The sequence below is a fragment of the Peromyscus leucopus genome, chromosome 3, assembly GCF_004664715.2.
Source record: "Peromyscus leucopus breed LL Stock chromosome 3, UCI_PerLeu_2.1, whole genome shotgun sequence".
Lineage (NCBI taxonomy): Eukaryota > Metazoa > Chordata > Mammalia > Rodentia > Cricetidae > Peromyscus > Peromyscus leucopus.
In genome coordinates, this window is record NC_051065.1 from 41,964,731 (window position 1) to 41,979,330 (window position 14,600).

Here is a 14,600-nt window from a genome sequence, read left to right on the forward strand (position 1 = left end):
TGTATAGTCCAGTTGGATAGCCTATGCTGACCCTAAGTAGCATAACACAAATAGTCTGTGACTTGGCAAGAAAGATGTGTTTCACTGTTATCTCAACAGACTCAGATAATGACAGAGAATATTATTAAGGCATTATGATGCCTGCTAATGAGCAATGACAGCAATTTTATAGGTGCCAACACTGTCTGGCATTTGGTGTTGGCATCTGTGATGACAAAAAGCAGTCTTTGAAGAGTGTGGAGTAGGCATGTTTTGCAAACAGCAGTTATTGTGAGTGCTTTGGATGAAAATTATATGATGAGATTGAGGGACTGAAAATTATTGTGTTGCTTTACTTGAAAATAAGATTATATTCTTTAGTCCAATCCATATCTACTTACAGTATGTCACCTTTTTTTGGCCAACTTAAATTATTTTCAAACCAAATGTTTCACAAAATTGAAAGATGTCAAATGCAAAAATACCTCAGATGCAAGCCTTGAAATTTTCTCGGAAACTCATACACTTCGTAAGGCAATTTTGTTTCTGTTAAAAAGATTTAAACCAGGTACATGATTTATATTTTCATTGAATCTCATAGGAGTTCTTTGTATGGATAAAAATGACTCATTGTAAATTATAAAAACTTCCAATATTTCTGAGCATTGGTTTTGACCAAGAGAAAGTAGAGAGAAGATGAATGTGAACTAGTAACATCTTAATGTATACCCCTATTTTATAAAAAGTGTAAACTGTGGAAGTATAAATTTATTCTTTAGATTTTCTTCATGTGAACGACTAAAAATGTGAAATTCATTACTGAGCAGTTTCTCAGCAACAAAGTCAAGTACTTAATTTAGTGGAGTATAAACTCTACATACCTGATCTCCAGCTATAAGAGGTGCTGAAGAGGAAAAGCATTTCCTGCAAGATTTGGATTAATAATTAAAAACAATCTTAGAATTAATTTTGTTACATAAGAGTAAATGAAAAGCTTAGTATCTATGGTAAAGGACCAAAAAAAAAAAAAAAGCTCACTTTCAGTAAATGAAATGTTGAGAGTTAAAGTGACATTAAATAATCCCATCCTTTATAATCCCATCCTTTTAAAAATAATATTTAACCACTGCTGAGAAGCCTCACCTAGTTCCTGTTTAGTTCATGGATGGTTAAGAACCACAGACTGTAGTAGGGACTCTTCAATACCACTTATAACATAGCTTTTCTTCTAAAGACTGTAAGTTGTTTTAAGGCACAAGTGAGCAATCCAAAATCACACCAACATCATTCATTGTGTATGACCATCTTTATTTTATTAATAAGTGTAGAGAAGTTTAACAACTTGTCATAGATCATATGACCTGCAAGTAAAAAATTGTACCATAACTAAAAGGAGAAACATGTTGACATTTTGAAGATGTGCTGGTCTAGGAGGAAACTTCTAGCCTGAAAGTAGAGGTGTGTAGCCATAAAATTGTCACTTATAGCTGAAGCTAAAAGAATAAGACTAGGAGAGAGTCATATGGATTACAGAGACAGTGATAAGAGGCAAGGTGAAGAGTACCCCACAAGATAGTCAGAGCACACCTGGAGAGGAAGTCCATCTAAATCAATGTTGGATGCTGAGATATCGAAAGAGTACTGTGCCCCAGCTACTCAACCTACTGCTCATCTAGGCACTTGCTGTCCCTTTGTCGGACCCATCTCTTTACCATGGAGTCTTGATGCCATGCTGCATGCTTTACACATCACCTGCACCCCTTAGTACTGTTGGTAGCCACAGATGACTGTTCTTGCTTTGTGAATAGTGAACCAGGGCAGCTCTACTCAAATGCTCTTTATAGGCAAGATTTTTCAATTCTTCCACTGTGGCCAGGTACAAGCTACTGAGATTTACTAGAGTCAAACCATAAGCTCATAAATTCTCTAGATATTTAACAATTAATTCTGTTTCTCTGGAAAGCCCTGGAAGAAACTTACCTAAGAATTCTTTCCTCCCTTGAATATTTCTCCAGCTATCTTGGCATATGTTCACTTTCTCATGAGTATTTGTATTCATATCAGGTTGGCCTATAAACAAACATTTTCTACCTTCTAATAGCTTATTAATATTTCTTATTTATCTCTTTCCCTTTTATAACTGCCTTATCTACTTCAGAAGGAGAAGGACACTTGTCTAAATCTCTGTGTTTGACTAGCATGATGCATATCAAACAAATCTATACAATTACTGAACAAATTGCAACTATCTCTGAATTTTGATCATCATATATGCTAACTTTTTGAAGAGTTGCAATAAAAAGTTGGAGGCTTCAAGGATCAGGGATCACCTTGGAAGAGGAGACATAAAGCTTTTAGCAGCTGTAGATTTTGAGGGACTAGAAAAAAAAGCAGTGTTTTCTAGCCATGACAGGGCTATGGCACAAATGAACTCACAGTCAGCTGTGGTTGCTTTCATAATACTCACATATGATCAAGTCAGTCAAAATTCTAATGTGGCAGTCAGGTGTGGTGGCACATGATGTCATTAGTCCCAGGAGGCAGAGGCATGTGGGTCTCTGTGAGTTCAAGGCTAGTCTACTCTATATAATAAGTTCCAGGATAGTCAGGACTGTTACACAGAGAAACCTTGTCTCAAAAAAACAAAACAAAACAAAATAAATTCTAATGTAGCTAGGGAAGGAGCTCCCAAAGCCACATCTCTAGCCAAGGAACTATTGGCAGTTGCTGGCTGATGAGAGTGAGTTATTTTTCCTTAGGGATGAAGCCCCTTAGAGGTTGTCCATGCTCTAGTAAATGACCTAAACCCATGCACATACAGTAGCACTAATTGAATTCAATGGGTTTAAATGAAAAAAAAAAAAAAAAGAAGAAGACTACATGAAATTAGAAGTGAGCTATGGTGGGAGGGCTGTCTTGGAGGAGTTGGAGGAGAGGAAGTGGATGTAGATATGATCAAAATTCATTATATACATACATAAATCAAACATGCAGAGATGGGTGTTTGGTATTCCTTTTTCTCTGCTCTCCAATCCTTGGATAAGACAGTCCCTGAGATCTAAACTACAGGGGATTTAATGAACACCACCAACTCCCTACAGACCTGCTCTGACACTTCATAGAGAGTGAGAAGTTCATAGGACTGTAGCCTGCCTCCCAGCACAGTGCACTTTAATATATATTTGCAGATCAACTCTTCCCTTCTTAAAGATGAAAGAGAAAAAAACATTCTTAAAACTACTGCATATCTTTGTACAACTGAAATTAAATCATTTCTTTCAATGTTTAATCTTAACCAGAGTTCTGAAGGAAAGCATAAAGAAAGGATTAATTTGAAATGTGGGCTGCCTTAGCAAGGTAAAGTCCTTGGGCTGTGTTTCTGCAAATGACCTACACTACTTTAATCCAGTGTAATTTATTTGGTTGTAGCTGAAAGACAAAATGGCCTTAAAACTGCTTTCTGACATTCTGAAAAGATGGCACATTCCCATTTCTTTCCATTCACATTATCTGCAGACAACAGGTGACAAGGTGAGAAAGGACTTTAGGGTGACTGCTTCTTTTTGTAATAAGTGTGACTTTGGGAAGTGATGCCACTTGTCACTGTTTCCCTCTGCTTCATCTTTGGTGAAAAAAATAGCTTTTGGGCTGAGAACATATGCAACTCATTAAGGGTTCATTAACAATTTAATTTTATGGTTTTCCCATTTTTAAAAATTTTTTTTTATGTACATGGATGTTTTGCCTGCATGTATGTCTGTGAACACCATGTACATGCAGTGTCCAAGAAGGCCAGAAGAGGGTGTCAGATCCCCTAGAACTGGAGTTAGAGCCAGTTGTGAGCTACCATGTGGGTGCTGGGAATTGAACCCCGGTCCTTTGCAAGAGTGCTGTTAGCCCTGCGCCATCTCTCCAGCTCTATTTGTTTTTTTTTAAATCTATGTGCATTGGTGTTTTACCTGCATGAGGGTGTTGGGTCCCCTGGAACTGGAGTTACAGACAGCTGTGAGCTGCCTTGTGGGTGCTTATTATATATGTGTGTTTGTATTTGTGTGTTGTGCAGGTGTGGGGAGTATGTTCACATATGTGTGCACACGCTTCTGAAGGCCAGATGTTGATGTCAACTTGCTTTCTTCTATTGGCTTTCACCTTATTTTTTGAGACAGACCCACAGTGAATATGCAGCCTACCAATTTGGAAAGATAGCTGATGAGAGACCTCCAGGGATAGGGATGCCTTTCTTCTGTCTTGCCAGAACTAGGATAAGTGGTACATTCCATTACATCTGACTTCCGATGTGAGTTCTGAAGATCTGAATCTTCAAGCTTTTGAAGAGCACTTTGCCATGAGCCATCTGCTCATTTCCAAGGTTCCTTACTAAAATTTCAATGTGCACAGACTATGGTGAGCTGAAATCCCTGGCATCATGATGAAGCTCTTTGCTCTCACTCTGCTTTCTTATCTATTTACTAAGGGTACATTAAAATGAGTGTAAAACAGAAGAAAAAAGTAAACAATTAGAAAACAACCTGGGAGGTAGTACAAATAAAATTGGAAACAGGTAAAGTGATAAAACATTAAATATTTTTCTCTTTTCCATGTCTCTGTGTTTATAATATTTTGTAAATATAGAAAGAAACAACCCAGACAATAAAAAGTAAGTGTATGGTTCAATTTATCCACAGTTCTTAATCCCAACAAAACAGCTGTGGGAATACGCTCAAGTTATAAGCATTCGATTTTTACTGAAAACATGCCCCTCTATGGAAGGTGCTGTTTAATTGCCATGGCAGCTCCCCTGTCTGCATTCCATGGATTGAAACAGTCAGCTGCAGTGTACTGATGAACTTGGTAGAGATTCATGCTGCTGCAGCTGTGTTTAATAACAGGGACACAATGGCCATCTGAAGTAAGTCTTGTGTCAAATGGAATGAGGGGCAAGTGGAAAGAATTTGGTGGTACTCACTTGGTAGCAGAGAAGCAAAATCTAGTTACTTAATACCATGTCAGGATTATAAAGAACAATTTCAACCTATGCTTACAAATTAGGCAGTGTAGCATTCTGATTAGTTAAGGGCACCTTTGTGTTTTCAGAGGGTACTGGCTTCAATACTGAGACAACCTATGATTCTTCCCTTGGGACTCACTGGTGTGAAATTCAGGTGAACATACTAAGCACTTAATAGATTAATAAAAGTTCTTAAAAATTATAAGATATTGCTGGGTCCTAGCGCAGCTCTAGTTTCAGTTTCTTGAGGAGCCTTCAAATTCATTTTCATAGTGGCTGTACTAATTTGAATTCCTGCCAACACTTTTCCCCACATCATTGCCAGCAGGTGCACATTTATGTTTAATGCAGCACCATTCACAACTGTCAAGGTACCGAATCAGTTTGGGTATCTAGCAACAGATAAACAGATGCAAGGAATATAAATACGCAAATACACACACACACAAACACAAAAATGAAATTTTACTCAACCATGAAGCAAAATTTATGCAACTGGAGATTGTATTAAACAAAATAAACTAGATCCAGAAAGCAACTAACACCTGGTTTCTCTCATTTGTGGACAGCAGATTTTACATAGATACAAAAAATCATGTATGTGTATATTACATACATACATGATTATTTATGTGTATATATATACATATATGTATGTATATGTGTGTATATTGTATGTATGTATATATGACATATACATATGACATGATTAGGAAACCAAGCAAAGAACAGTTAAATCATATAGGGAGAGAAAGGGGCAGGTATAAGAGGTGATTACATGGTCCACTTCTATAAAAAGTTGTTCTGGTGTCCATCACTATTCAACAAATACATCTCAATGAAATTTAAATTTAAATAATTTGACCAGATTTATTACTAAACTTAACAATATTTAAATATATATCTGTATCTACATATATATATACACATTATGTGTGTATGTGTATACCTGTGTATATGTATATACATAGACAGTTAATTAGAAAAACCAGAATGTAACAACAAACCCTATGGTTGGCACTTGAAATTCCAGCCTTTGGAAAGCTGAGGCAGGAGGACCTCGAGTTTGTGAGCAACCTCAACAACACAGTTAGAACTCATCTCAAAATGAAAAAGAATTCACTGAATGTCAATGAAGTTCATAGAATTAAAGTGATTTGGAGAAAAACAAACAAACAAAAAACAAACAAACAAAAATGGCAAAGCCTAGATGTCACAGACTATTTGGGGTGGAGATTGGATGAAATCTGACATATATCATTTCACTGTTGCTCATGTCCTGTGGCAGGTGCTGGTAGACCTGGCTTTTCTATGTACCAGTGCGAGTGAAACCCACCATCGTGCACTCAAGGAAAGATTTGTAAAGTGTGGCAGACAGTCATGTCTCAGAGCTGAAGTTCAGCATATGTAGGTGCTTCCCTGAGGAGCTCGGGATCACACCAGTCTTGGGGTTTTTGCCATCTGTGACTTCTTCATATCAACAATACATACACAGCACTGTGTGAGAATCCAAAGTCTGATGTCCATCATATTCTAATTTCGCCAAGTTTAAAGCATACTTTTGTCATTCATGAGACAGTGAACATGTTTGAACTCACCCACGTCTATTTCAGCATGGCTCTGCACTCATCCAGCACTGTAGTGTCTACACTCTGAGCTACACTCAGCGTCTTTGCTGCATTGTAGTGTGCAGCTCAGTGTCCTATAATTGTTTTAGTGAATGGTGAAATGTCATGATGTGCCATAGTATTTTATTCAAATATTTCAGAAGTATAGGTTCGTTTGCTGATATAGTGAAGTCCCCTGTGTGAGTTCTCACTATGGTTTAATATCTAGGCTTTTCCTGTAATCATTGTCACTGACTCCCCTGCCATCCATTAATCCACATTTCCCTTCCTTTCTCTATTTTCCTCTTTTGTCAAATTTCGTTCTACTAACTTGTGTAGTTTGACTATCTTCATAACTTTGCCTAAAGAGGATTGCCTTTAAAAACCAACCCTTGGATGCATGCCATATTCTGTGGTATTTGTGCATTCTTTAAGTCAGAGCAAATCTATATTACACACATGTATGCCTATATAATACATACTATGAGTGAAGTGATGGGCAAAACCTGGTACCTCCTTCTTCCAGTGGTTATAGTGCAATGGAAGAGGATATTATTAGTAAAGCACAAATATAAAGACAACATTTCCACTCAAATGGGCTGTTATGTCGTAGAGCAAGGTGCCTTTCTTAGTTTTAGACAGTGTCTCTAAGGCAGTGAGTGCTGAGCTGAGATCCAGAGGAAGAAGAGAAATGTACATAGCGGAAAAAAAAGAAAGAGGATATGCAACAGCCTTTCAACAGGGCCAGTGGCATGGGCCAAGAATAAGTTGAAGGTTGGGGCACACACCTTGTAAATGGAAAGGAGAACTTTAGGACCCAAAGGATGAATAGTAAGGAAATCAGTGTAGAAAACCAGGTTTTCATAGACATAGTCACACTAAAGAGGACCTGGCATAGCAGATGCACTGGTAGCCAAGGAAACTAATCCAGTTCTGCAAGACCGAACATCTACATTTGATTTTAGAGACACAACAAGGTTCTCAGTGACTGCTTGGCTTTGTAGCAATCTCCCAAGTTGACATCACTGACTCCTAGATTGTTCAAGTTCCTGTTGGCCAAAGGCCCCAGGTATTGTAGTGCTGGGAAATCTGACTGTGCTCTAAGTTAATGTAACTGTAGCAGGGAAGCTTACATTCTTTTCAAATATTATGCTTTGAATAAAATTACTTGTAAGCATAATGAACTATAAACAACATATTATGGGATGTGCAATGTAGTATGATTCATTTTCACAAATACAAGGACCTTGAGTAATTGTTCCAGACAACAGAATGTGGAATGATTGCTTTAGCACACTTTGTGTTCCCTCTAGCAATGCACTGCCTGAGAAAGATTTTAAACACAGATGTGCAGCAGCATGAGAACCTACTGTCTTTTTAGGATTTCTGATCTCTGAGATGCCACATTTTTAAAATTGGAAAGGACCTATGCAAGTTACCTAGTTTGCCTCTTATTACTCTACAGCAGTGTTATGTCTGTATTTCTGGGCCACCATCTGTCCCTTAATAAATAGCTAGGTATAAAAGCATTTTATCTCAGAATATGTATCTAGAATTTAAATGTTCTTAACAGTTTCCATTCCCAGACATTGCTTACCTTTGTCAGATGCCCAAATTCTCTTTCACCACCTCATTTTAAGTGCATAACCTAAAGGTTTCATGTGATTAAGAATAGTCTGGGAAAGTGAAGGCAATATCATATAATGGTCATAGACTAAAGAAGGATGGTTGATTCCTAAGAGAACACCAAGTACTGAAACATGAGGGGGAAAATAATCCATTAAGCCCAGAGATGAGGGATAGCTTCTTGAATTTAATTTATGTAAATAAGGACCATAATCTTAAAAGTTTAAGGAACACATGTGGGAAAATGAGATGGTAATTAGATCCTAAGGAGCATCAGGAGTACTGGGAAGGAAGCTGGAGACAACTGAAGTGTGTTTATGGAGAGCCATTAGAGGAAGGCCACAGCTGGAAGTGCGGAGTTTTGTTTTACAATGTAGAGAGGGAGAAATAGAGGTAAGTCAGTGCAACACCAACAAGCCAGCCAACACACGAGCCATGAGAAGCACACACATGAGCCATCCACGGATTTCTTTCTTGGGGATTTCAGTCCATGTTATGGCTGAGTAGCTCTTAAAAAGTCACTAAAAATGGATCATCTTCAGAGAAAAATTTTAAAAATAACATGGCAAGAATTGACTGTGTTTAATATTTATCACCAACTACTTCCTTTTGGTCTTGGTTAACAAATACCCAAATTTGCCCACCCCAAGGACTCAGCATTTCTAGAACAGCATTCTGACCTCCAGGAAATTGTGTATTAATGACAATCTTCTGAGTTGTATGCACAACTTACTTTAAAGATCTTTATGAATAAACATTCAGGTGTGAGAAGTATTAAAATTAGCTTTAATCTCTTTGGTTATTCTGGAGAAAGATGCTGTGAAACCAATCAATGTTCACAGTCCCTAATCTGCCACAGAAATGACAGTCAATGGTGAATATCAACATGAAATAAAGGACAAATTGTGTGGTCTGGACAAACAAAGGGTAGAGAGTCAAACAAAGCACAGTCCCTCTTGAAGGAGTGAAATGAAAGGAAGACACTGGGTGCTGCTTGTGGCCAAGCTCTTCCAGTGTCCCCAGGTGCCTTCTTAGTTAATCTTGCTATGGTGGTTACTACAGGCATCTCAACAATGAGAACACAGGCCTCAAGAACGTAAGGAGCCAAGGGTGCAATAAGGGATGGAGACAAGTGGAAGCCAGCCAATATGATCTGACACAAAGGCTTGATCATAGGTACTTACTCAAGACATTCCTATTGTTCTATCACCAAGCCAGGACCAGTGTAGAAAATGAGTCAAAGTGCTTTTGTTGACTAATTATAAGGGTTGAAACTTTACTAAACATTCGGTTTGACTTTAGTTAGCTACTGTAGGTCAGCAGTGTTCAACTTGTACCTCCATGATGCTAAAAAAACACAAGGCTCAGAATAAGTAGCTCCTTGGTTAACACACTGGCCTTGAAGAGTAGGAGTGACTTCAAGCAAACCTTCAGTTCAGGAGAATAAAGAAGGCTCAAAGAAACCCCATGGTTTCTAGATGGGTACACAGCACTACATGGACTTAGTGTCAACTCAAAGTTGTCCATTTAGTACACAACTAATAACACATATAATTTTCTACATGTGATGTGCTACGTGTCAGGACTTTATATATATATATATATATATATATATAATATATATATATATATATATATATATATGTCTTGCCTATATGTGTGTGTGTGTGTGTGTGTGTGTGTGTGTGTGTGTGTGTGCAATCTTTAGGTTTACTATGAAGCAAATATCCTTCAATGACATGCAAGATAATGCTTCCAAACAGAAACTGTCTTGAAGAATGAATTGGCTTGTTAACTTCTGCTCATACACTAGCTGGATATTCAAAATACAGACTGAATTGCAAGAAAGCAACAAGGGGTTGAGTTTTTATTCTGGAAATGACTGGTTTGACTTTTACCAGAAAAGAATAGAACAGCAATAATGAATAGAGCCAGCAAAATAAAGCCCCAGGACTTGGGAACCAGTAGGATGGAGCTCCAATTCATGGGGACTAGCCGGTTGGCATACCAGGACATGGGGCCAGCAGGATGGAGTACCAGGTCATGGGGATCAGGATGATGGAGAACTAGTACATGGGGACCAGTAGGATCAAGTACCAAGACTTAGAACCAGGAGGAAGGAATTTCAGGACATAAGGACCAGCAGCATGGAATGCCAGGACGCAGGGGCCAGCAGCATGTTGTACCAGTACATGGGGACCAGCATCATGGAGTCCTGGGACATAGAGACTAGCAGGATGGAGTACCAGGACATAGTAACCAGTAGAATGGTGGACCAGGACTTGCTGCATGAGGTAATTTTCCTCTTTCAAATTTGAAATTGGCAGATGTGAACACATCCAGGGTCATTCTGACACTTTCAATTATTGCTCTCAAAAGTCAAATTCAATTACTCAGTTAATAGTATGTATTTGTAAAATTGGTCTTTAATGTTGGGAAAAGTATCTCAAAATTATTGTCTTTTCAATTCAATATCAAACAATCAATGAGAGAGGAGACATTTATCAAAACATCAATTTCTTGCTTTTTGATTCTAGATAGAATTACAGACACAAAATCTCATGATTAAACAAGGAGTTTATAAATAGCTATATGAGATATATGAGTAAAAAGAAGGTTCCTGTCTTGACCAAAGTAACTTAATTGTAAATCATACTTTATGTAATGAATATCTACTGAAAGTCAACTCTTGGATATGGTTGGTAAAAAACAACTTTAGTTGTAATTTCTTTCTTTTAAGTAGTTTTATTATTGCTTTTATTCATGAAAATATTTTTCTGTGCCAAGTATTTTATATAACATGAACCTCTTTTTAAAAGATTTATTTAGCCAGGCAGTGGTAGTACACACATTTAACCCCAGCACTTGGGAGGCAGAGGCAGGTGGATCTGAGTTTGAGGACAGCCTGTTCTACAGAGTGAGTTCCAGGACAGCCAGAGCTACACAGAGAAAACCTGTCTTGAAAAACAAAAACAAAGTCAAATTATTTGTTTTTATATTATGTATAAGATCGTTTTGCTTGCATGTATGTATGTGTAGGATATGTGTGCCTGGTGTCTGCAGAGTCAAGAGTGCACCAGAGCCCTTGTTACAGATAGTCATAAGCTGCCATGTGGGTGCTGGGAGCCAAAACTAGATCCTCTGAAAGAGCAGCCATGTGCCATCTCTCCTGCCCTGAACATGAAATGATAAATTTTTATGCATATGATATGATCCTTAAATATCTCACCATCATTGTTTAGCTTTTTTTTAAAAAAAAATCTTTCATTACATTGTGTGTGTATGGAAATCATATGATAACTTGGGAGAGTTGATTTTTTTCCTTGTACTTTGTGGGTCCCAGAGATCAAATTCAGGTTTGGTAGCAAGCATCCTTATCTGCTGAGGCATCCTACTGGTTCCAATGCCAGTTTTTCTTTACCTTTTGGTTTTTAGAATCTCACTAGACAAATTTATAAGTGAAGAAAAATAAACAGCTTTTTTAACATAGGCTTACAGTATAATCTAAACATGATTTCTTACTGAACATTACTAAAAATAACAACATGGAAAGGCACAGGGAACTATATTGCATTTTTACTATCCCCAAGACTCTACTCTGAGAATGTTTTGCTTGTTATTTCCTAAAAGTGAAATGAAGAATAATCAATCTGTATAATTAGAGAATTTAGATTTGAGATTTTCTGTGTTTTTGAGTTGTGGGACAAAGTTAGATCTCTGTTTTACCTTCCTTTTCCTTCTTCCCTGCAGGCATATATCATGCATACTCACACATGCATACACACATACACACACATACACACACACACACACACACACATCTGTACATATATATACATACATTCGAATGCACACTAATGTACACAATAATCATGTATGTACACATGCATTCATATCCATATGTCAGATAACAGGTGACTCCCTTCTCTTCCAACTGTATGTTATGATAAATCTGTTTTCAAAAATAAAACATCAGGACCTTTTCAGAGAATTAATAATACAATGACAGGGCTAGAAATTATTTTTAAAATACTCAAATTAAAGAGTTTAACTTTTGTTTAACTGTTCAGGATAATGCCATGTGAAACAAAGCACAAATCTAATTTATCAGTCATCTTTGCATCTTACCTTTCATCTTTAATATTTTTAAAAATTGTGTTCTCTAGATTTTGTTTTTTATGTGTAACTTCAATGGACTCTTACACTGTCTGACACATTTCTTTGCTTTAAAAATAATGTAATCAATAATCTGGGTAAAAGCATGAGGCAAGCATTGCCCAGAAACTAAATGTTCAAATTATCCTTTGTCCTGTCTCTCTTTGATGAGCTGATGAATGAGAACCCAGTTAGCGACATCACACTAACACAATTCCCAAGCAATCTCTTTGGACAAGCATGCCTTAGACATAAGAGGTGAATCCAATCTCAGCATCCCAGTTTCACATATGGAATGTTGGACTTGTCTGTCCCTCTTTAGAGTCATTAGACAGGAGAGAATATATTTTGACAACTAGAATACCATTTTTGGAAAAATTAGAATGCAACCTTGAGGATTATTTTCTCCCAGAATCAAGTGGAGCAAGATGTGTGTAATTCAGGTTGCTATTCTGTACAGCGTAGCTGAAGACCATGATTCCCATGCAATTACAAGATGAAAGTGAGATAAATTGGCACTCACAGTTGTGGCAGGTGGCCCCGCTGTATCCTGTCTCATCACAAGTGCATTTGAAGCTGTCCCATGTTTGCGAGCACTTCCCACCATGCTCACAGTGATTGGGCACACATCTGTCAGAAAAAATAGACACAGAAATAAACCAACAAGCAAATGAGATTTATGAGTGGCCAAATTCCAAGCTGTTTGGGCAATATATCATTTCAATGCCAGGTTGCCTTGCTGAGGCAATTAATCCTTGTTAGTTTAAGCAGATTAATATGATTCATGATGGAAGGTGCCAGGCACACAAAAGATGATGTATCACAGGCCTGGTGTCTCCCCTTTTTGAATAAACCATAGACACTATCACACAGTTGAGGGGCTCCTTTGCATATCACAGATTCATTTTAGTTTAATTCAACAAAGGACAAAGATACCACCTAAGTTTCCTCTTGGTGAGAAATGGAGGATGAGCCATCTGAATTCTGGTCCTATTTTTGTCTTTATCACTGTCAATAGCAGTAAAAGGGGGCCTGGTAAACAACAAATTGGGGTTCTGAAACAATGGCACAAAAATGGAATATACCAACCTGATAGGAGCCTCAAAAATCTCCTTCTACACCCATCTGGATAGTTAAAGATGCCTGCTTAAAGTGTTTGCAAGCATGTTAGGAGGAAAAAGCATGCTTGTATACAAAGCTTTATTAGGCAGATAATTATGACTCAATTTTTCTGAACCTTGATTTTCACATTTGGAAAACCAGGCAATTAATTATACCTATCTTGTGAATAGTTTAAAACTATAGAATTATTAATTTAAATTTTATTTTTATATTTACGTTTATTTTTATGTATGTGTTTATGTAAACGTAGGTGCCCACAGAGTTCAGAAGAGGGTATGGGATCCACTGGATCTGTAGTTACATATGGTCATGAGCTGCCTGCGAGACCAACTTGGCTCTTCTGCAAGAGCAGTAAGCACTCTTAACCAGCAAGTCATTTCTCCAGCTCCTCAATTTTATTTTAAAGATGATACACAAAAGTGGGAACATTGTGGATATTAGTGGCCTACTGTACTGTTTCAATGTGTTGTTCTCTTTGTGTTATAATTAAGGTTATATGTATCTATCTCTTAAATGTTTATCACTTATGGTGAAAAATACTCAAAAATCTTTTCTTTAGCTTTGAAGTGTATAGAACATGATTGTTAGGTCTAGTTATGACACACAAGTACTTCTTTCTCCTATCTATCTGTAGCTTGACCCACTGATAACCTTTTCACAGCCCTCTCTAACCCCCAGGCTCTGGTCACCATCATTCTTTAACCTTTGATGAAGTCAACTTCATCAATGAAATTATGTGGCAACTACATTTCTGTGTCTGACTTGCTTTAATTCAATTAATAATCTCTAATTCAATCTATTGCATTGCCCAGTGACAGAATTTTTTCCTTTTATATCTGAACAAACTTCGCCTGTATACATGAACCTTTAGAGATAATGTCCATGAAATTGATAATTATTAAGTAGAACTAGAAGTCTAACAAGTGGGAACCATACCCATCTGGACTACCTCTTCCCAGAAACAATTTCTTACCTTGACTTTATCCTAAACTTATGGTTAGAATGTGATTTGAGACATCCCTGCATCAGTGATATATTTTCCTTATGCTTGTACCATCTCTTTGCCCATCCCATCCATTTCACTCTCCAAATTCCCTACATCT

The 14,600-nt window shown here is 37.4% G+C and overlaps 1 protein-coding gene across 1 annotated transcript in view; it reads right to left on the reverse strand.

Annotated features, from left to right (window-relative positions):
* Positions 1–14,600, reverse strand: part of Cntnap2 (contactin associated protein 2) — a 2,034,995-nt gene that overhangs the window by 825,407 nt on the left and 1,194,988 nt on the right. The window contains exon 11 of the mRNA XM_028876400.2: positions 12,899–13,005. Coding sequence (XP_028732233.1) covers positions 12,899–13,005 — 107 coding nt within the window. The remainder of the gene's footprint in view (positions 1–12,898; positions 13,006–14,600) is intronic.